The 22347-nt window shown below is 43.8% G+C and overlaps 1 protein-coding gene across 6 annotated transcripts in view; it reads left to right on the top strand.

Annotated features, from left to right (window-relative positions):
• Positions 1 to 22347, top strand: part of enpp2 (ectonucleotide pyrophosphatase/phosphodiesterase 2) — a 167183-nt gene that overhangs the window by 72209 nt on the left and 72627 nt on the right. For all 6 annotated transcript variants that reach the window (XM_063067070.1, XM_063067065.1, XM_063067095.1 and 3 more), the window contains 3 exons: positions 2207 to 2262; positions 4969 to 5034; positions 20412 to 20484. In XM_063067070.1, the coding sequence (XP_062923140.1) occupies positions 2207 to 2262; positions 4969 to 5034; positions 20412 to 20484 (195 nt within the window). The remainder of the gene's footprint in view (positions 1 to 2206; positions 2263 to 4968; positions 5035 to 20411; positions 20485 to 22347) is intronic.

Here is a 22347-nt window from a genome sequence, read left to right on the forward strand (position 1 = left end):
TTCTCTGTACTCTTTCAACCATATTTACATCCTTCCTGTCGGTAGGTGACCAGAACTGCATACAACAGCCCCAATTAGGCTTCACCAATGTCTTGTACAATTTCGACATAACTTCCCATCTCCTGTACTCAATAAACACACATCAAAGTTGCTTGAATTTCCAGCATCTGCAGAATTCCTCCTGTACTCAATACATAGATTTAAGAAGGCCAATGTGCCGAAAGCTTTCTTTATATGACCCTGTCTACCTGTGATGCCACTTTCATCCTAAAATTATATTGACAAGACATAGGAGCAGAAGTCGGCCAGTCAGCCCACCAAGTCTTCTCCACCATTCAACCATGATGTCATTATGAGGAGAATTGTCCTGATCTATCCCCACCCCTGTCAGGGCATCCCACACACCCACCACTCTCTGCATAAAGCACCTACCTCTGACATCCCCCTTATACCTTCCTCCAATCTTCAAATCTGTTGCCTACTCTGAGTTGTATGTCAGTAGAAGACAACAGATTCTCTTGGAATCCACTTATGCTTTTAATGCAGTGTTGATCTGGTGAGACACAAGGCCACAGCAACCGGAACCAGGAAACATAGAGTACAGAACATTATGGTACATTTCATTCCCTTCAGCCCACAATATTGTGCCGACCTTCTAATCTATTTTTTGGCAGAAAAAATAAACGGGCAGACTATTATTTAAATGGGGAGAGAATTCAAAGTTCTGAAATGCAATGGGACTTGGGAGTCCTCGTACAGGATACCCTTAAGGTTAACCTCCAGGTTGAGTCAGTAGTGAAGAAGGCGAATGCAATGTTAGCATTCATTTCTAGAGGAATAGAGTATAGGAGCAGGGATGTGATGTTGAGGATTTATAAGGCGCTGGTGAGACCTCACTTGGAGTATTGTGGGCAGTTTTGGTCTCCTTATTTAAGAAAGGATGTGCTGACGTTGGAGAGGGTACAGAGAAGATGCACTAGAATGATTCCGGGAATGAGAGGGTTAACATATGAGGAACGTTTGTCCGCTCTTGGACTGTATTCCTTGGAGTTTAGAAGAATGAGGGGAGACCTCATAGAAACATTTTGAATGTTGAAAGGCATGGACAGAGTGGATGTGGCAAAGTTGTTTCCCATGATGGGGGAGTCTAGTATGAGAGGGCATGACTTAAGGATTGAAGGGCGCCCATTCAGAACTGAAATGCGAAGAAATTTTTTTAGTCAGAGGGTGGTAAATCTATGGAATTTGTTGCCACGGGCAGCAGTGGAGGCCAAGTCATTGGGTGTATTTAAGGCAGAGATTGATAGGTATCTGAGTAGCCAGGGCATCAAAGGTTATGGTGAGAAGGCAGGGGAGTGGGACTAAATGGCAGAATGGATCAGCTCATGATAAAATGGCAGAGCAGACTCAATGGACTGAATGGCCGACTTCTGCTCCTTTGTCTTATGGTCTTATGGTCTATTAACCCTTCCCTTCAACATAGCCCTCCATTTTTCTATCATCCATGTACCAATCAATGTACTGTTGTCACAAAACAAACCTCATGACATACAATACGTCACTGATAATAAACGTGATTCAGATTCTGTTCATCATAACCCTCGTACTAATCAAAAACCTATCAATTTGCCTCAAATGCACCCAGTGACTTGGCATTCACGGCCCTCTGTGACAACGAATTCCACAGATTCAGCACCTTCTGGCTAAGAGGTTGCCCCCAAGTTCCTCTGAAGCTGTAGTGTGTACCAATGAGCAATGGACATTTCATGGAGTTGTTTCATCATAAGGCTGGGACTTGCTACCTTGGATATGCCTTTGGCACATGGGCATTAACAGACTGAGATGGCATCCACCACGTGCTAACCTTCCCTTCTTCCAAAATTGAATGAATATACATGATACAACACCGGGGATCGGGTTTGACTCCTGCTGCTATCTGTAAGGAGTTTGTACATTCCCCCCGTAACTCTGTGGGCTTCCTCTGGTTCCCTCCCACGTTCCCACGACGTATGGGTTAGAGTTGGTGAGTTGTTGATGCTGGAAGCATGGCGGCTCCTGTGGGTTATCCAGCACAATCCCTGCTTGTTTGATACAAATGACTTGTCTCACTGTTTGCTTCAATCTCTTTAACTTTTAATCTTGCTATTTTAGCTGTTTATGTTTTCCTAAACGATGATGTCTAATTCCTTATCTTGCACCTTGTTAGATCTGGGTAACAACTGAGAATCAAGGAGTAAAGCCTGGTACCTTTTTCTGGCCTGTGTAAGTAGAAGCTTGTATTCGTTCTCTTTTATTGACGTGCCAAGGTGTTTTAATTGAAATTGTTTGATAATACGTGGCTTCGCCATAGAGGAAGTTCAGTGCACCAGATTTCTGAGAGTTCACATCACAGATGAACTCACCTGGTCCCTTAATATCACCTTCCTGAACAAGAAGGCACAGCAATGCCTTCACTAGAGGCAGGTGAGGCTTCCCTCCCCCACCATCTTATCTGAATTTGACAGGAGCACTATTGGGAGTGTCCTGAGAAGTTGCATCTCCATCTGGTATGGGAGCAGCCGAGCATTGGACCAGAAGTCCCTACAAAGGACTGTGAGAACAGCTGAGAGGATCATCGAGGTGTCCCTACCATCTGTCGAGGACATTTATCAGGATCACTCCGTCCACAGGGCCCGTAGTATTGCTAAGAATCCCACCCATCCATCCAACATCCTCTTTGACTTTCTACCATCAGGCAGGAGACTACAATGTATAAAAACAAGAACGGTCAGGATGAGAGGTAGTTTCTTCCCCCAGGCCATTAGACTTCTGAACTTTAGGTCGCAGTGTATTTAAACCGTCACTGGTTAATCTGTTCTATAACTGACGATACTTAAATAAACAAAGTAAAGTGCATAAATTATGTGTAATTCATCTGTAGACTTTATCTTTACTTTCCAAAGTTATTGTGTGTTATTTATGTTGTGTACTACTGTGCTTTACACCCAGACCTGGAGAAACGTCTCGTTTGGTCGTATACATGTATATATTAAAGGACAATAACCCTAATTTAACTTGAAGACTTAATCCATGAATCCCCCAATTAAATAAAATTGAGACGTAATATGTGAATGCATTTCATATTTTTGTCAATTTAATAGCATCGGTAGATTATATATATATTTTTAAAGTTTTCTTAGTGTGTTTTGTGTTCACTTTTTCTTAAGTTATTATAATCTGTAGTTGGCATTTACTGACCCTCTTGTTTCTTGAATTTTTAAGCTTTATGTTTGCCTGAATTTGCAGCCTGCCCTGTTTTCACATATTTCAAGAACTTAAAGTCATAAAACACTACAGCACAGACACAGGCCCTTCAGCCCATCTAGTCCATACTGAACTATTATTCTGCCTAGTCCCATCTGCCCGCACTGAACTAAATTTCTCCATATCGTTCCCGTCCATGTACTTAATTTTGCAATCAAATCCACACACACTTCCACTCATTCCACCTTTGCACCACCCTCAGAGTGAGGAAGTTCCCCTTGATCATTTCACCTTTCACCTGTAACCCATGGCCTCTAGTTCTAGTGTAACCCGACCTCAATGGAAAAAGCCTGCTTACATTCCTATTTATACCCTTCATAATTTTGTATACCTCTATCAAATCTTTCATCAATCTTCAAAGTTGCTGGTGAACGCAGCAGGCTAGGCAGCATGTCTAGGAAGAGGTACAGTCGACGTTTCAGGCCGAGACCCTTCGTCAGGAAGGGTCCTGACGAAGGGTCTCGGCCTGAAACGTTGACTGTACCTCTTCCTAGAGATGCTTCCTGGCCTGCTGCGTTCACCAGCAACTTTGATGTGTGTTGCTTGAATTTCCAGCATCTGCAGAATTCCTGTTGTTCTCATCAATCTTCGATGCTTCAGGGATTAAAGTCCTAACCGATTCATCCTTTCCCTAATGTAGGACCTCAAGTCCTGGCAACATCTTGTAAATTTTCTCTGCACTGGAAGTTTTGCAGAACTGTCCAGGAAGTGGGAACATTATGTTAACAGTCTGCTCTGACATTTTTCTGCCACAGCATTGCTTCCGGTATAAGAATATCCCCCTGTATGGTTTGCACACAGGACCGTATGGTTTACACACGGGACTGTATGGTTTGCACACGGGACTTTCAGGTGACATCAGTAGATGTGTCTTGTTAGCTGGTACCACCTTTGGTTTGCCCTACCTATCATCGTTGTCATCACTCTGTGTCCTTCACATGACTCCGATCGGGGGGGGGGCGCGATTGTCCCTCTTTGTCCAAGGGTGACCTTGTAGGCTAGCAGAGGGAAGGAGTGCTTTACACCTCCTTTGGTAGAGACGTATCTCCACTTTGCCGCTATGGGAGGGGTGCCATGGTAGCGCAGTGGATGGCACAACACTTTACGTACCAACAACCTGGCTTCAGTTCCAGGGTGGGAGGTGGGAGCCCTGGTTTCCTCTCACTGTCCAAAGATGTACAGATTGGTCATTGTAAATTATCCTGTGATTACGCTGGGATTAAGTTGGGTGATTGCTGGGCGGTGCGTCTCGAAGTGCCGGAAGGGTCTGTTCCACGCTAAATCTTAATAAATATACCCCTCATAATTTTGTATACTCTATCAGACCTCCCCTCAATTCTCCTACGCTCCGGAGAATAAAGTCCTAACCTATTCAACTTTTCCCGATAATTCAGGTCCTCAAGTCGCAGCAACATCCTTGCAAATTTTCTCTGTACTCTTCAATTGTATTGATATCCTTCCTGTAGATAGTTGACTAGAACTGCGCCCAATATTCCAAATTTGCTCATATGTCACAGTTTACATTGAATAAACATGGCTATTCTTCTGTGAGTTTAATATCTGGTTGTAAATGGAAGCCTGATAACCTGATATTTGTTTCCAGCAATTGATTTCAACGTTAGTTTTTGGCCTTTATTAATTCACTCGTATCTTTACTGTTTACAGTGTTATTCCTCACGAGCAACGGGTGTTTACAATACTCCAGTGGCTGAATTTACCGGACAACCAAAGGTGCATGTTTAATCAGTAGATAGCACTATAAAATTAACAATGTTTAACAGCTTGAAAAAGTTGGTAAAGAAAATAAGATAATATAATTTCTGTCGTGTGTTTAAGGCTGCTTTATCTGTATACCAAAATATGAAAACAAAACTAGTAAGAGATGATCTGATGTTAGATCTAGTAAAGGTCAATAACCAGAGCAGATCAAAGAACTAACCATTTTGGAGCATTACTCAGTAGTGACCATAATAAAGTTAGGTTTCAGATGGTACTAGCAAATGTCGTAAGAATAATCCTGAATAATTTAAATGAATAGAGAAAAGCTAATTTGGAAATGCTGAGAATGGAACTTGGGAAGACAAAATGGAAACAGTATTAGCTACCACACCAAAAGTTGACTTTTTAAAAAATGGTGCTGAAAATCTTATGTTCTATGAAATGTAAACGTGGTGACTTTTTGTAAATGTGGCTGAGTATTTGGGAACTATTGATGGTGGGAGTCCATGATGAGAGAGAATGTGATTGGTAGTGTTGTGGTTAGTATAATGCTGTACAGTGCAAGTGATTGGAAGATCAAGGTTGCAATTCCCACTGCTGTCTATAAGGGGTTTGACAATTTCCCTAAGACTGCGTGGATATCTTCCAAGTGATCGGCTTTCCGCCGACGTTCCAAAAAACGCACGGATTAGGTTTGTAAGTTGTGGGCATGTTATGTTGGCGCTGGAAGCATGGCAACACTTGTGGGCCATCCCAGCGCAGTGCTTTATACATTTATTTATCGAGGTACAGTGCAGAACAGGCCTCCCAGCTCTTCGAGCTGCTCCACCCAGCAATCCCCTGACTTAACCCTAGCCTAATCACAGGACAATTTACCTTGACCAATTAACTTACCAACCCTCAAGTTTCTGGACTGTAGGAAGAAACTGGAGCACCAAGACGAAACCCACTACGATACCATGTTGGACTGTGTTGATCGTTGACAGAAGGGGAAAAAAACCTATGCATTTCACTGTATGTTTTGTTGTACATGTGACGAGCTAATCTTAAAATGTTCTTCTCAAAGAACAGTTAGGAAACCAGTGAGGAAATCTGAAATTTATCATTAAGGAGCATCAAACAAAATGGTATTTGAACAATGAAGAAAGGTTTAGAAAGGAATTCAGTCTTTAGACAAAAGAGAATACTAAATAGATAATGACTGAGATATTAAATTGCTATTATTTGGCTAATTAATGGGAAGAAAATGGAATGTTTACTCTCTGTAAACATCCTTGAAACGGACGAAAAACGTCAAAGTGTAAGAACCCCAAAGCCTGCTGCCCCCCTCCCTCCCATGCAGCAAGCAGCATCAACCCTCCCCTCTCCCCCTCCCCCTCTAATTCTAGCATAAAGTATCAGCATTCCCACCACCCACCATGCCAGCAACAGCACAGAGAAAAGAGGCATTAAATAATCTAATCAAATTCAGAGGTTTGATATCCTGGTCCAGATGTATTGAATCCATATAAGAATCTAGAGAGGGGATAACAGTTACTACTGCACGTTTATTAGTTATTTGTTAGAAAGAGGTATAGTGCCAGCAGAATGATGAGTAACTTGATACTCAAATTTAAGAAATGATGGAATAGCTTCTAAAGGAGAGCATAAAACTTCTCGGAGAAAATAACAACACGAATAGCAAGGCCCCTGAAACAGGCGCTCTTGTATAACGTACCTTATTGAACTTTTTTGGAAGCGATCACAGAGGAAGCAAATAATAATGCAGTGCTAGAACCTTGTTCAGATTTTACAACACCCTCCAATAAAGAACCTCACGATAATCAGATATTTAGGGCGATGGATGAAGAGGGAGAGAATCCAGTGAATGTTGGATTTTCATCGGTTGCCCCCAACGAGTTGTTGAGGCTGATGGGATGGGAGTGATACACTGAATGGCTACTTTATTGCGTACCCCTGCTCGTTAATGCAAATATATGTCAGCCAATCACATGGTAGCAACTCAGTGCAGAAAAGCATGCAGACATGGTCAAGAGGTTCAGTTGTTCAGACCGAACATCAGAATGGGAATGAAATGTGATCTAAGTGACTTTGATCATGGAATGATTGTTGGTGCCAGACGGGGTGGTTTGAGTATCTGGGGAAACTGCTGACCTCCTGGGATCTTCATGCACAACAGTCTCTAGAGTTTACAGAGAATGGTGTGAAAAGCTAAAAAAAAAATCCAGTGAGCAGCAGTTCTGTGGGTGAGAATGCGTTGTTAATGAGAGATGTCAGAGGAGAATGGCCAGACTGGTTCAGGCTGCCAGGAATGCAACAGTAACTTAAATAACCAGCCGTTACAACAGTGGTGTGTCAAAGACTATGAACGCACACTCAGTGGTTGCTTTATTGGATACAGGAGATAATAAATAAAGTGGCCACCGGGTGTACCCAGGATTGTTTAACAGAAAATCAATAAGCAGAAATTGTGTTCCTTTTCCAGAATACTTTTATCTCCCAGTTTTGTACAATCCAAAATAAATTTAACCCTGTATGTCTGTTGGTGCTTATTTCCTGGTGATGCCAGATTTGGGCTCCCTATTGATGGAAAAATACTCTTAGCCTGGAAGTGCATTCTTGCAGTGGCGGTAGTTCGGAAAAGGTTCACGGTGTTGGTGCAGGCATGAAGAAATAAGGAAAGCTATCAAAATTTGCTCCGTACACCTGAGAAATGACGGCTGATTTTGTTGAAACAGAACATTCTGGGGGAGTTTGACCGGGTACATGGTGAGGGGAAGTGTACCCCTTGTGAGGATTGGAACTGGACTTGGTGGTAAGAGGTTATTTGAGACACCTGCCATTGGGAACATTTAATAGGTAGTGGGAGCTTATCCCCGCTACTACCCTTAGTTATAACAATCTCAAGGAAATTTGAAGAACAAAGGGCTTAGTGTTACAATGAAAGCTCATTTGATGAAGAGGGTGAGGAATTCCTGTTCTAGAATGCCATTGACCTTCTGATGTCTCTGTCCTAGATCACTGTTAAGGCAGAATCATTATCCATTCAAGGTTGCGATAGATTGTTTGGTCTTTCTGATAGGGAAACAGAGCTGGGCCAAGACCTTACTAAACAGTGGAACAGTTCAAGAGGTCAGTTAACCTTGAATTTTAGATTGCTCTTGAATCCAGGGCCTTGATGGATCTCTCTTGTTATTTTCTAACCTGTTCAAAGCTTAGCTTACAGTAGGTGTCAGCACATTTGGTCCCAGTTAACAGGATAGGTGCCCATTCCAGGAATTCATTGAAACATATACAATTGCCTTGCTTGGAAAGTGTGGGACTATAGCTGTTCGCATGAGTCGTATGTTGGGGAATGAAGTTCAGAGAAGTTTCTTGGTATTGCAAGTTCTTTTCAAATAAACCCTTCTCAGGCTTCCAACTGGGTGCAAGTATCAATTATAACCGACATTTCAATAACAAGTGTAATCGAAATGTCAGTTAAAATTGATACCTGTACCCAGCTGGAAGTCCAAGAAGAGTTTATTCATCATATATGCCAGGAAAGCACTTGATCCTTTTCCAAGTGTTTTCCGATCATAAACACAAGAGATTCTGCAGATAAATAGTTCAGGACAATATGAAAGATTGAATAAGTTAGGACTTTATTCCTTGGAATGTATAAGAACAAGGGGAGATTTCCTGGAGGTATACAAAATTATGAGGGGTATAGATGCAAGCAGGCTTTTTCCACTGAGGTTAGGTGGGACTACAACCAAAAGGTCATGGGTTAGGGGTGAAAGGTGAGAAGTATAAAGGCAACATGAAGGGAAACTTCCTCACCCAGAGGGCCGTGGGAGTGTAGAACGAGCTGCCAGCGCAAGTGGTGCATGCAAACTAGATTTCAATGTTTAAGAGAAGTTTGGATAGGGACATGGATGGTAGGGGTATGGTCTGGGTGCAGGTTAACGGGAATAGTCAGTTCAAATGGACCTAATGGGCCAAAGGGCCTGTTTCTGTGCTGTGTTCCTTTCGAACGTTATGATAGGAATCCAAAGCGATGCACACAGAATGCTGGAAGAACTCAGCAGGTCAGGTAATGAATAAACAATTGATGTTTTGAGCTGAGACCCTTCTTCTGGACTGGAAAGGAAGGGGCAGGATGCCAGAATGAAAAGGTGGGGGGAGGGGAGGAAGGATAACTCGAAGGTGATAGGTGAGGCCAGGTGAGTGGGAAAGGTAAAGGACTGGAGGAGAAAGAGTCTGATAGGAGAGGAGAGTGGACCATGGGAGAGAGGGAAGGAGGAGGGGCACCAGGGGGAGGTGATGGGCAGGTGAGGAGAAAAGATCAGAGGTCAGAGAGGGGAATAGAAGGGGGGGGGTGAAATTACCAGAAGAATTTCAAGCAACACACATAATTTCAACTTTTTTGTCCATGCTGTAATGAGGTGAGGAGCTGACTGATTTTGGTGATATACAAACTGAGCTGTGAGCCGCTGTTTCATAGCTCTGTTCATTATTCTTTCCATCTCTTCATTCATGATCGCGAGCAGACAATGAGGTGATAATTGGCTGGCGCACACAAAATGCTGGAGGAGCTCAGCAAATCAGACAGCATCTATGGAGAGGTATAAACGGCTGATATTTAAATTGACTGTTTACTCCTCTCCATAGATGCTGCCTGACCTGCTGAGTTCCTCCAGCATTTTATGTGCGTTTCTCTGGATTTCCAGCATCTGCAGAATCTCTCGTTGATAATTGGCTGGCATTGGATTTGTGCTTCCTGTGAACAGGACACACCTGAACAATTTTTCCACCTGGTTGGGTAGATGCCAGTGTTGTAGCTGTACTGTAACAACTTGGCGAAGGGCACAACTACTTCTGGATCACAAATCTTCAGTACTATTGTCAGGGTCCCGAGCTGCCTGTCCAGTGACTCTGGGATTTCATGGTATCACATGGAGTTAATTCAATTGACTCGAAGACTGGCATCAGTCATGCTGAGGACCACGGAGTGAGTGCTGGGAGGAGACAGAGATGAGTAATCTTGGCTAAGCCTTCAGCACTTTTTCCGATATGCTCATCTCTCCCATCGTTGTGAATAGGGACATTTGTGGAGCCCCCTCAGGGGAGGTGTTTCATTGTCATTAACATTCGCTGCTGGATGTGGCAGGGTCTGCAGAGCTCAGATCTGGTCCGTTGTTTCTGGAACCACTTTGCGCTGCCGGGTGCCCGCCGTGCCTCTTAATGCCCAGTTTTGCAATTGGTTTATTGTTGTCACATGTACCATGATTCAGTGAAAAGCTGTCCTGAACACCGTTCGTACAGATCAGATCATCACACAGTGTATTGAGGTAGAACAAGGTAAAACAATAACAGAATGCGGAATAAAGCTGCAGAGAACGTGCAGTGCAGATAATCGATAAAGTGCCAGATCGTATCGAGGTAGATTGTGAGGCCAAGAGTCCATCTTGTCATACAGGAGGTCCGTTCAAGAGGACAGTGGGCTGGAAGTTGTCCTTAAGCCTGGTGGTACGTACTTCCTGGGTTTTTGTATCTTCTGTCCGGTGAGCGAAGGGGGAAGAGGGAACGTCCAAGCTGGGTGGGAATCTGAATAAGCTGGATGCTTTCCTGAGGGAGCAGTCTAGTTTATCATCACTCACAGAAGTCATGAAATTTGTTGTATTTTTGTGGCAGCTGTATAGTACAATACATAAAATTACTACAGTCCTGTGCAAAAGTCTTAGGCACACTGGCTATATATATGAGTCTCAGGCTTTTGCACAGTACTGTAGGTCAGCACAATATTGAGGGCTGAAGGGCCTGTACTGTGCTGTTCTTTTCGGCTTCCTTTTTTTCCTCAAACTGTCTCACTGTAAACATTCACAGACGTGGCTTGTTTTACACTGGCTTCAGTAAAACCCTGTAAAAGGAGAGTTTTGTGCTCAAGCAGATAGTCTCAAGGGACTGGCCATTCAAGACCAGGACGAAGTTTTACAGTGTTTGGCCTCTGAAATTTTCTACCCGAAATATTCATGATTACTGAATAATTAGGTTTATTGCATCCTGGTGGTATTGAGAAATCTAAGGGAGGTGGAAGTTACTGGGAATGAGGACTGCGTGGTCGGGTGCTGGTTAGCACAACACTTTACAGGAGCCAACTGTAAGATCAGGGTTCGTTTCCTACTGCTGTCTCTGAGGAGTTTGTACATTTTCCCCGTGACCATGTGGATTTCCGCAACATCCTCCCGTTTCCTCCCATATTCCAAAGATGTATAGGTTAGAGTTTGTGAGTTGTGGGCACGCTGTGTTGGCCCTAGAAATGTGGTGATACTTGTGGTCTGCCAGGCACAATGCTGAGTTGATTTTGATGCCAAACGACACACTCTGCTGTGTGCTTCGATGTGCATGTGACAACGCTCAGCTCTCTTAAAATAAAATTGGCCATGCTCGTCTTCCATTGAGGTCAGGGGCAGCTAGCTCTGCTGTTATGACCTGTACTTATGTGTCATGCCAATGCAGGTTTTAGTTGGTCAGAGAGTTCAACCATTTTCTGTATATAATTGAGCTACATTGCATAAAATTCTCTCTTTCAGCAAAAATTTGCATTGAATTTCATTCATCAAAACAATGTCAAAGTTGTTTAGCTTTTGAACTTTAACATTCCCTGTGACCCGCAATGCTAAGCTCCTTTCACCATTGCATTCCATAAGATATAGGGGCAGAATTAGGCCATTTGGCCCATCGAGTCTGCTCCACCATTTCATCATGGTTGGTCCAATTTTCCTCCCAGCTCCAATCTCCTGCCTTCTCCCCGTATCCCTTCATGCCCTGATCAATCAGGAATCTATCCACCTCCGCCTTAAGTATACATAAAGACTTGCCCAATGTAGTTACTGTGCTCATGGGTTACTAATCCCTCCCTGCCCATTCTCTGGAACACACACAAAATGCTGGAGGAACTCAGCATTTTGTGTGTGTGTGTTGCTTGGATTTCCAGCATCTGCAGATTTTCTCCTGCCCATTCCATGGCCTGCTGCTTTCCTGTCTGCCGTTTTCATGTCCTGGTGTGCGATTGTTGCAGGAGGACGGGATATAGGGTGATGTGCAGAGAAGGGAAGCATTGCAGGGACAAACAGGAAAGTGGTTGGGGTTAAAACGGAGATGGGAAATGGAACCTTCCTGTCCAGGAGAGTGATCAGGCAATGTCGGTAGAAAATCAGAGCAATTGATACACAAAATATACCTGCAGTGGAGTTCCTCTCCATTGAGGAAGAGACTAGCACAAACACTGACGGGACATGGGAGCAGGATCAGACCATTCGGCCCCTTTGTGTCTGCTCGGCCGTTCCAACACGGTTGATTTATTATCCCTGGAAACCCAGAGTAACATGGTGAGGAATAAACAGCCCACGTTCAGAGCCGAGACCCTTCGTCAGTGCTGGCAAGGATGGGAGAAGAAGCCAGAATAATGGCCAGAAATCAGCCTGCCTCCCACTTGCTTTTCCAGTCACAGGGTCCACAGCCTGAAACGTCGTCTGTTTATTTCTCTCTATAGATGCTGCCCGACCTGCTGAGGAAAACACTAATTTTATTTTTATGTGAGTGTTGTTACACACTGGTAAATGGGGAGACTGAAATGGGCCTTATAGGAAAAGCGTCACAAGAAAAAGTCTTCTGAGGCTGGGTGGGTGCAATGTTGTCGTTGTCGTCGTGGCTATCCCTCGAGGTTGAGGATGGTAGTCTTCGTTCTGTTGATCTACTTATGGGTTCTCAAGTGGCTTATGAGTCCAATCTTGGCTTTGAAAGTTCTTCCGCATTCAGGACAGGTAGTTCCAGATGGCAGATCGGGCTTTGGTTGTTGCTGCCTCTCTTTCCATTTTCTTCTCTTTTCTTCTAATTCTGCACATCTGTTGGCTTTGAAAGTTGTTGTTCCTTCTCGGATGATGGCTTGTCAGAGTTTCCTGTCCTTGGCATTGGTTTCCCAATTGCTGATGTCGATGTTACATTTCTTCATGTTGGCTTTTAAGACGTCTTTGAATCTCTTCTGTTGTCCGCCTCTTTTACGTTTGCCTTCTTTAAGCTGGGAGTAGAAGATTTGTTTTGGCACACGTTCATCTTTCATCCGAACAACATGACCACTCCATCTTAGTTGGTTCTTGATGACGTAGGCTTCAATGCTTGTTGTTTTTGCTTCATTGAGCACACTGACGTTGGTGGTTCTATCTTCCCAGCTGATATTTAAGGTGTTTCGAACACAGCGTAGATAGAACTTTTCAAGTGCCTTCAGATGTCATCGGTATGTTGTCTAGGTTTCTGATGCATACAGGAGCGTTGGGATCACCACTGCTTTGTACACTAACATTTTGGTGTCTGTTCAGATGTCGCGTTCATGAAAGACTCTTGTTCGGAGACGTCCAAAAGCTGTTCCAGCGCATTTAAGACGATGTTGTAACACTGAATGGAAAGAAAATGCGAGGGTGGGTGTGAGGACAAGAGGAAAATACTTGGGCATGGAGAAAGGGAACCAAAAGTCAAGAGGAAATCTTTGTTTCATGTGGAAAGGGAGTAAAGAGAGTTTTGTGCATTTGTGGCAAAATAGGTGCCTAAATGTTTAAAAGGAGGACCGCTGTTGCAGACGACAAGCTCTACAAAGCAACTTTGTAGTGACATTCATTCCTGAAGTACTGATCTGTTGGATTCAGCAGCGATTAATCTTTTGGGATGCATATGATCTGGTTTTCAAAATCAAGTGACAGAGCAGTGAATCAAGCTTGCTTGCATCCATACAACGTCCTCTTTTACATACAGTCTTTCAGGACACGGACAGTGGCATTGAGGATTTAAAAAAAAAAATTAGTCTTTTGAAGTAATCTCTAAAGATTGCTTTTATTGGGAAAAAAAAATCCATGTCAACAAAATTGTCAGGCCATAGTTCTGATTTTGAAGTCGAAAGTGGATAAGACTATAAGACATAGGAGCAGAATTAGGCCATTCACCCCATCCACCATGGCTAATTTATTACCCCTCTCTACCCATCCAATTTTCCTGCCTTCTCCCCACAACGTTTGACACCCTGACTAATCAAAAACCTATATACCTCTGCTCTGAATATACTCAATGATTTGGTCTCCACAGCTGTCTGTGGTAATGAATTCTCCAGATTTACTATTCGCTGGCTAAAGAAATTCCTCGCCATATAAACTTAATATAATACTAATTTAAAATAATATAATTTAAAAATGTATTTCCTTTATTTAGTAGAAACTTTTTTTTACATTAGTAGTTGCAGTACAATATGAATAGTATGCCTTTAACTTTCAGTGAAATTTGTTTGCAAATTAGTTTGAAATTATTAGTAAGGTAATGAGGAATTATTGTTTTTTTTCTCTCTGCACATTGAGTGTTTGATGGTCTTTGGTTTTAATGGGTTCTGTTGAGGTTCTTTGTGTCATGGCTGCCTGTAAGGAGATGACTCTCAAGGTTGGATAAAGTAGAAATACTTTGATAATAAATGTACTTTGAACTTTGAATTTTAAGCTTATTGGCAATGTGGAATGTATTGTCACAGAATGTTTGAGGCTGACATCCATTATCATATTCTTTCGGTTTGGGGTTCCCAATCTTTTTTATGCCATGGACCCTTGCAATTAACTGAGGGTGAAATACTAGGTAAATATGTGGACATCACTCTAGCCTGATTAGTTTACTCTTGTGCAGAATCATTGGATATTTATTGACTTGCAAAATCATATTGGTCCCATTGTTGTACTTTGAGCTTTGCACAGAGAACTTTTGAAGTTTTAATTGTCAGTATTTCTGTTTGTAAAGTGGGAACATTGCTTTCACTGTTGGGTTAATGAGCATTATGGACACTCGATGTTGAAGATGATATGGCGTGGTAGAGTAGTGGTTAGTGTAACATTATTACAGCACCGGTGACCCGGGTACCATTCCCGCCACTGTCTATAAGGAATTGTGTGTTCTCCCCTTGACTGCATGGGTTTCCTCTGGGTGCTCCAGCGTCTGTCCACCCACATTGCAAAGGTTAAGGGGTTTATTGGTTGGATGGGTGTAAATGGGCGGTGTCTGCTCGTTGTGCAAGAAGGGCTTGTTACTGTCCTGTATCACCGAATAAATGAGTGTTGGTCTTGTGGATGCCACAGCCCAAATTACTTATTTATCTGATACAGTGCAGAACAGGCTTTTCCGGCCCTTTGCGCAGTGCTACCCTGCAATCCCCCAATTTAACTCTCGGCTGACCACGGGACTGTATACAATAGTCAATCAACCTACTAACTGGTACGTCCCTGGACTGTGGGCGGAAACCAGAGCACCCGGAGGAAACACACACATTCCACGGGGAGGACGTACGGACTCCTTACCGATGACATTGGAATTGATATCAGACTTATGACGGCCCGAATTGTAATAGTCTCATGCTTACTGCTCTGCTACGGTGGTGCCCAAGCTATCTGTGACACTGGTCAGATGTGCAATTCCGCACTGCCTAGGTTGCCCGATGTCGCTCCCACAAGGTGCATTATGTGAGAAAAATGGCCATAGCCCAAAATCAGAATTAGAAATTCAATTGCTGGCACTTGTCATGAAATTTGTCGTTTTGCAGCAGCAGTGCATTGCAATACGTAGCAATAAAGGCTATAAATTACCATAAAAAAGTATATAAAAAATTAATGAAATAATCGGTGCAAAATGCAGGGGGGAAATACTGAGTGAGTGTTCTTGGGTAAATTAATAAGTAGTGCAAAAAGAGCAAAATAGTTCACGGATCCATTGTCCGTTCAAAAAACCGAGTGGTAGAGGGGAGGAAGTTATACCTGAAACATTGAATATGTGTCTCAGGCTCCTGTACCTCCTCCCTGATGATAGCAATGAAAAGAGGGCACGTCCTGGGTGATGAAGTCCTTAATTACAGTGCCAGGTGTAGGACTGGCGTTCAGGTCTTGGCACTCTCTGGGCGATGGGGTCCTCAATGATGGATGCTGCCTTTTTGAGGCGGCACCTGTTGAAGGTGTACTGGATGCTGGGGAGGACAGTGCCCGTGATGGAGCTGGCTGAGCTTACAGCCCTTGGCAGTTTTTTCTGACCCTGTGCAGTGGCCCCTCCACACCAGACTAAAACCAGAGCAGGTATATTTTATCGTCGTTGTTGTGGCTCTTCCTGGACCCTCACCTACTGCTCCATTCTGTGCTGTCTACCACACCAAAATATAATTTCGGAGTTCACGTTGAAGTGCGTAGGTGTTTTCTTTATTTGTCATGGGGTGGGCTCTTGTCTTCATTTGAAATGTGATTTCAGATAGCAGAGGACTCCAATGTGTGACTTAATTTTAATATTGTTCAAGTGTAATTGATAATAATGCAGTGGGGATCTCTGTAAATATTATTTTATTTAATAGCATCCACTTTTAAAAATGTTTTTATCTAAAATGTATACCCCCATCTGAGAAAATAGATTGTATTATAATGCCTCAAACTTCAAAGTAAATTTACTATTTGTCATGACATTCATCGTCTTGCAGGCATACTCAATAAATCAAAGACCATCAAACACTCAGTAGAATCAATGAAAGACTGCACCAGCCAGCATGCAAAAAAAAACAAACAGTGCAAATACAAAGGAAAGAAATAATAATAAATAAACAATAAATATTGAGAATATGTGATGAAGAGTCTTTGAAAGTGAGACTATAGGGTGTGAGAGCATTTCAATGATGGGGCAAGTGAAGTTATCCCCTCTGGTTCAAGAGCCTGATGGTTGAGGATAAGTAACTGTTCCTGAACCTGATGGTGTGGGTTCTGGGTTCTGAGGCTCCTGTGCCTTCTTTCTGAAGCAATGCATGAGCAACACACACAATATGCTGGAGGAACTCAGCAGGTCAGGAAACGATTAAATGGTCGACGTCGGGCTAAGACATCAGGACCGGAAAGGAAGTGCGAGAGCCTGAATAAGGAGGTGGGGGGAGAGGGGACAGTACAAGCTGGCAGGTGTTAGGTGAGTCCAGGTGATAGGGAAGGTGGGTGGGTGGGGAAACAGGGAGAGGTGAGAAGCTCAAACCAGTGGAATTCTGCAGATGCTGGAAATATCAAGCAACACACATCAAAGTTGCTGGTGAACGCCTCGGCCTGAAGCGCCGACTGCACCTCTTCCTAGAGATGCTGCCTGGCCTGCTGCGTTCACCGGCAACTTTGATGTGTGTTGCTTGAGGTGAGAAGCTGGGAGGTTACAGGTGGAAAAGAGGGCTGGAGAGGAAGGACTCTGATGGGAGAGGAGAGTGGACTTTGGGAGAAAGGAGAGGAAAAGGGCCACCAAGGATTGGTGATGCTACTGGGCACTCTGTTCACAATCCATATCAATGTCCTTGATCTTGTCCCAGCATCTAATGCTGGTTTGGTTATGCATGTACACTTCTTCCCATGCCCAGAGAATCACAGTAGCTTAACGCTTTACAGCGCTAGCAATCGGTAGATTGGGCTTCATTTACCAATGCTATCTGTAAGGAGTTTGTGCGCTCACCCCGTGTCTGTGTGGGTTTCCTCCGGGTGCTCTGGTTTCCTCCCGTAATCCAAAGATGTGTGGGTTAGGGTGAGCGAGTTAGTGCCAGAAGCGTGACCATGATGGCAGGCTGTCTCCAGCACGATTCTCATTCTCAGACTGTGCTGGTCATTGACACAAATACCACGTTTGACATACGTATGCAAATAAAGCTAATTTCCACAGCGGGGTGATGAGGGAGACTCCGGACTAGGGCAATCCTTAAGCCAATAAAATAGGTGTTGTCAATGATAGCACTCTCCACGCTGGATAGGGTACTGTCCTGAATCTCAGCTCTCACACCAGTCCACCCTCTGAATTGTAGAGCCTAGACAGAGAGGATGCTTCCTATTGTTGGGGAGTCCAGGACCGGGGGGGGGGGGGGGTGCAGCCTCACAATATTAGGATGTCCTTTTAGAACAGAGAGGTGGAGGAATTTCTTTAGAAAGAGGGTGGTGAATCTGTGGAATTCATTGCCGTAGACAGCTGTGGAGGCCAAGTCAAAGGATATATTTAAAGCAGAGGTTGATAGATACTTAATTAGTCAGGGTGTCAAAGGTTAAAGGGACAAGGCAGGAGATTAGGAATGTTAGAGTTATTAAGTCAGCCATGGTTACAGGGTGGAGCAGACTCAATGAGCCAAATGGCCTAATTCTGCTTCTGTGTCTTATGGAATCACAGGACGGCCTGTGAGTGGAGGGCAGGGATCTGGCATCACGGCAGAGTGGACAAGGTCTGACACCAGATTCCCAGCACAGACCTGGAATGCTGGAATATTCCCTCTGAGCTCTGATTGCAGTCCTGCTCCCCTTGCCAAGAATGCATCCTGACCACTGAGTGGTTGCCTAGAGTTGTGGCCAATGGTGCAATGAGGATGCACAAGGGATCTCTCACTATAATAAAGACGTCCAAACAAAACATTTTGGCTGAGAGAGCACCTGTCCTTCCTGCATTACTCTTCTTTTGCCTATTACACTGCTGTTGTTTACGGCAGTAACGATGGTCCTCCATCTCTGGCGGCATTCATGGCTTCCTTCATCGTGACAGTCGCTTGCTCTCAGTTTTCACTACTGTCAGTCATGCAAGACCCAGGTGGAGACTCAGGAATATCGTCACACTCAGGTGTAGAAGGATTCTTCATTGCTGTTTCTGTAACGGTTTTGATTGACCAGTCAGGGTTGTTAGCCTTGAGCTGAACCCCCGGAACTGGAGGACCAGTGGGCCGCTCTTAGCCTGGGCTCTGTCCTTTAACCTGTTTAGCATGGGTGACCCTACTAAGAGCCAAAGCATGAAGTCCTGACTCCAGCCAATAAAGCTCTCCGGGTCATTGAGGCACGCAAACCTCCAAATCCTACGACAAGGTTAAAAGGCGGGAGGAGAGAGAGCAGCGCATCGCGCGTGCGCAGCCCTCCGGTGAAAAATAATATCGTATCTGGTAAATAGGAGCCGTGGACAATTCTGATTTGATGGAGACAGATGTGAAAGCACAGAGGAACATCTGGAGAAATTTCTGAAATGCTCGTTCGCTGCTGTCGTTACTGCGTGGTCGGGAATCTTCCGGAGGGAAGGCCTCAAAATCCCCGGCTTTGCCTGCTGTTGGTGACCGAGGTTGAGGTCGAATTGTTTGGACAGAGATGGCGCTCAGTACTCAGTGTCGGAGAGCTGGTTGGAGGCTTGAAGTTTTCGGGTGACTCTAGAGTCGGACTGTGGTCGGCATGGCAGGGAGAGTTTTCTTCCTTCTCCCGTCTGCGTGAGATGTGGGACATCTGAGAGACTTTGAACTTTTTACTCTGCCATGGCCTGTTCTTCATCAAGTTATGGTATTGTTGCACTGTTGCAACTATATGTTATAATTATGTGGTTTTGTCAGTTTTTTCAGTCTTGGTCAGTCCTGTGTTTTGTGATATCACACCGGAGGAAATAATGTATCATTTCTTAATGCATGCATTACTAAATGACAATAACAGAGGACTATGTGTCTTCATAATCTAAGGTTGTGGTCCTCTAGGAAGTTACTGCTTTACATCTACAGTGGACACCTGGAATAATACCACCAAAGGGTCTCACAAAAGGACCCACGGGAAGGGTGAGTGTACTAACACCAGTGTACTGGAGGAGGCCAACATGAACAGCCTCATCTGGATGTGTAACTCGCGCCTTCCCAAACGGATCCTTTACTCCCAGTTGAAGGAAGGTCAGCGAGCCCCTGGTGGGAAAAGGACGACATCAAAACCAGCTTGAAGAAATTCAACTTAACATCTAAAAACTGGGAGGGCACACGGATCGCTTGCAGATAGTGGTGGGCTTTGAACCTTGAGTATTTACCGCTGGCACTGTAATGGTGTTTACCCTGACCGTGCCATGCTGGAAGTTGCTCTCTCTCCCTTGTCTTTGATGCCGTACAGCTCTCCTCAGCCCCGATATTCCTCTGTATGATCGAGATATTACAGTTGCTAGTTTCAGGGAAGTATTTTCAGGGTGAGGCTGTTTATAATCTGGACATGTGGATTGAACATTATTGACATTGTTTATGGCATGAAGGTACAAAACGGCTTGTATTTTTCTTTTACTGGACCAAAGCCTGTCAAACATATTAAAATGATTACAGTTCAAAGAAATCTGTGTGCTTGTGCGCTTTCTTTCTTTGATGTGAGCTACAGATCTAATGAAACACAGGATTGTGGGGGGTGGAGAGGTGGTGGGATCAATAATTAGTTAATTAAGGTGAATGGAAAACCGTAAGGTCCAACAGGAAACTTTGCATTGAACAGAAACGCTTCCAGTGGAAAGTGGAACCAGATTTTCCCAAATCAACAAATAGCCGGACTCAATTTTCACAATTGTCTCGATTGCAGGCCCTATGTTTACGCCTTCTATTCGGAGCAGCCAGATGCTGTCGGACACAAGTACGGACCATTTAGCGCAGAGGTTAGTAAAGCATGTTCCCATTAATCTGGGGCACGAATGAAGTGTAACCTTTCCATCTGTGAAACACCTGTCACTGGTGCTGCTGTTAGAAGTTAAAGGGTAATGTTATCCAGATGTTGCTGCTTTATGTTTTGAGAAAAGGCTTTTTGTTCTCGTCTCTGGTGCATTTCCATATGCCCAGACTTGGTGGGGGTGGGGGTGGGGGTGGGGGTGGGGGTGGGGGCGCGCGGTGTATGTGAAATAAATACAGAAAGTTCTGAAATTGGAGAACCCAGATGAAAATGAGATCATGGTGCTGAGTGGGAGAACCTATCCCTGGCTGTTTTTTAAATAAACTCGATCTCCAACAAATTGCAATGTACGAAAAGTTTAAATATTGTGTGGCATCTTTACAGTGTATTTCGGGATGTTATTTTACTCATTATTTATATAGGACAGTATAGCACAGTACAGGCCCTTCGCCCCACAGTGTTTTGCCACACCTTTAACCTCTAGTTTTTTCTTCCCACATTGTCCTCTATTTTTCTTTCATCCATGTGCCAAAATAGGTAGGTTCACAAGGTTAATTCCCGGGATGGCGGGACTGTCATATGTTGAAAGATTGGAGCGACTGGGCTTGTATACTCTGGAATTTAGAAGGCTGAGAGGGGATCTTATTGAAACATATAAGATTATTAAGGGATTGGACACGCTGGAGGCAGGAAGCATGTTCCCGCTGATGGGTGAGTCCAGAACCAGAGGCCACAGTTTAAGAATAAGGGATAGGCCATTTAGAACGGAGTTGAGGAAAAACTTTTTCACCCAGAGAGTGGTGGATATATGGAATGCTCTGCCCCAGAAGGCTGTGGAGGCCAAGTCTCTGGATGCTTTCAAGAAAGAGATGGATAGAGCTCTTAAAGACAGCGGAATCAAAGGTTATGGGGATAAGGCAGGAACTGGATACTGATTGTGGATGATCAGCCATGATCACAGTGAATGGTGGTGCTGGCTCGAAGGGCTGAATGGCCTACTCCTGCACCTATTGTCTATTGTCTAATAATATCCTTCAATATTCCTTTTAACTGGGTATTTCCAGTTCTTCACCAACATGTGGAGCATTAACAATGAAGACGTAATGTAAGGAAGTTGCCCATCACCAGTGGCCCATAAAATGCATGAGCCACCAGACAGAGTGGATGTGGAGAGGATGTTTTTGAAAGTGCACTAGAGGGCACAGCCTCACAATAGAAGGTTGTCCATTAGAACAGAGATGAGGAGGGATTTCTTCATCCAGAGGGTGGTGAATCTGTGGAATTCATTGCCACGGACGGCTGTGGAGGCAAAGTCATTGGGTATATTTGAAGTGGAAGTTGATGGGTTTTTGATTAGTCAGAGCATTAATGGTAATGGGGAGAAGGCAGGAGAGGGATAATAAATCAGCCAGAATGGAATGACAGAGCAGACTCAATGGGCCGAGTGGCCTAATTCTGTTCCTGTGTCTTATGGTCTAACCAGAGGTTTGATGTTCATTGAGAAAGAAAGGCTATTAGAATCATCTGGAGACAAAATGATCTCTGATTAATACAAGGAGTACTTTCCATCTGTTTCAGAAAGAGACATGACTGTAGGAGTAATGTTTCTGGCACTTTGGCTTTCATAAATCAGAGTATTGAGCACGGGAGTTCAAAGTACATTTATTATCAAAGTACGTATACCATATACATCCTTGAGATTAATTTTCTTGCAGACAGGCACAGAACAAAGAAACCCAGTAGAATCTACTTAAGACATCACACCACAGACAGACACACATCCATTGTGCAAAAAGAACAAATTGTACAACCAATGAAGAAAAGAAATTGAAATGTTATTTTCAATTTGTAT

This window comes from Mobula hypostoma, chromosome 1 (genome assembly GCF_963921235.1).
Source record: "Mobula hypostoma chromosome 1, sMobHyp1.1, whole genome shotgun sequence".
In the NCBI taxonomy this organism is placed as follows: Eukaryota; Metazoa; Chordata; class Chondrichthyes; order Myliobatiformes; family Myliobatidae; genus Mobula; species Mobula hypostoma.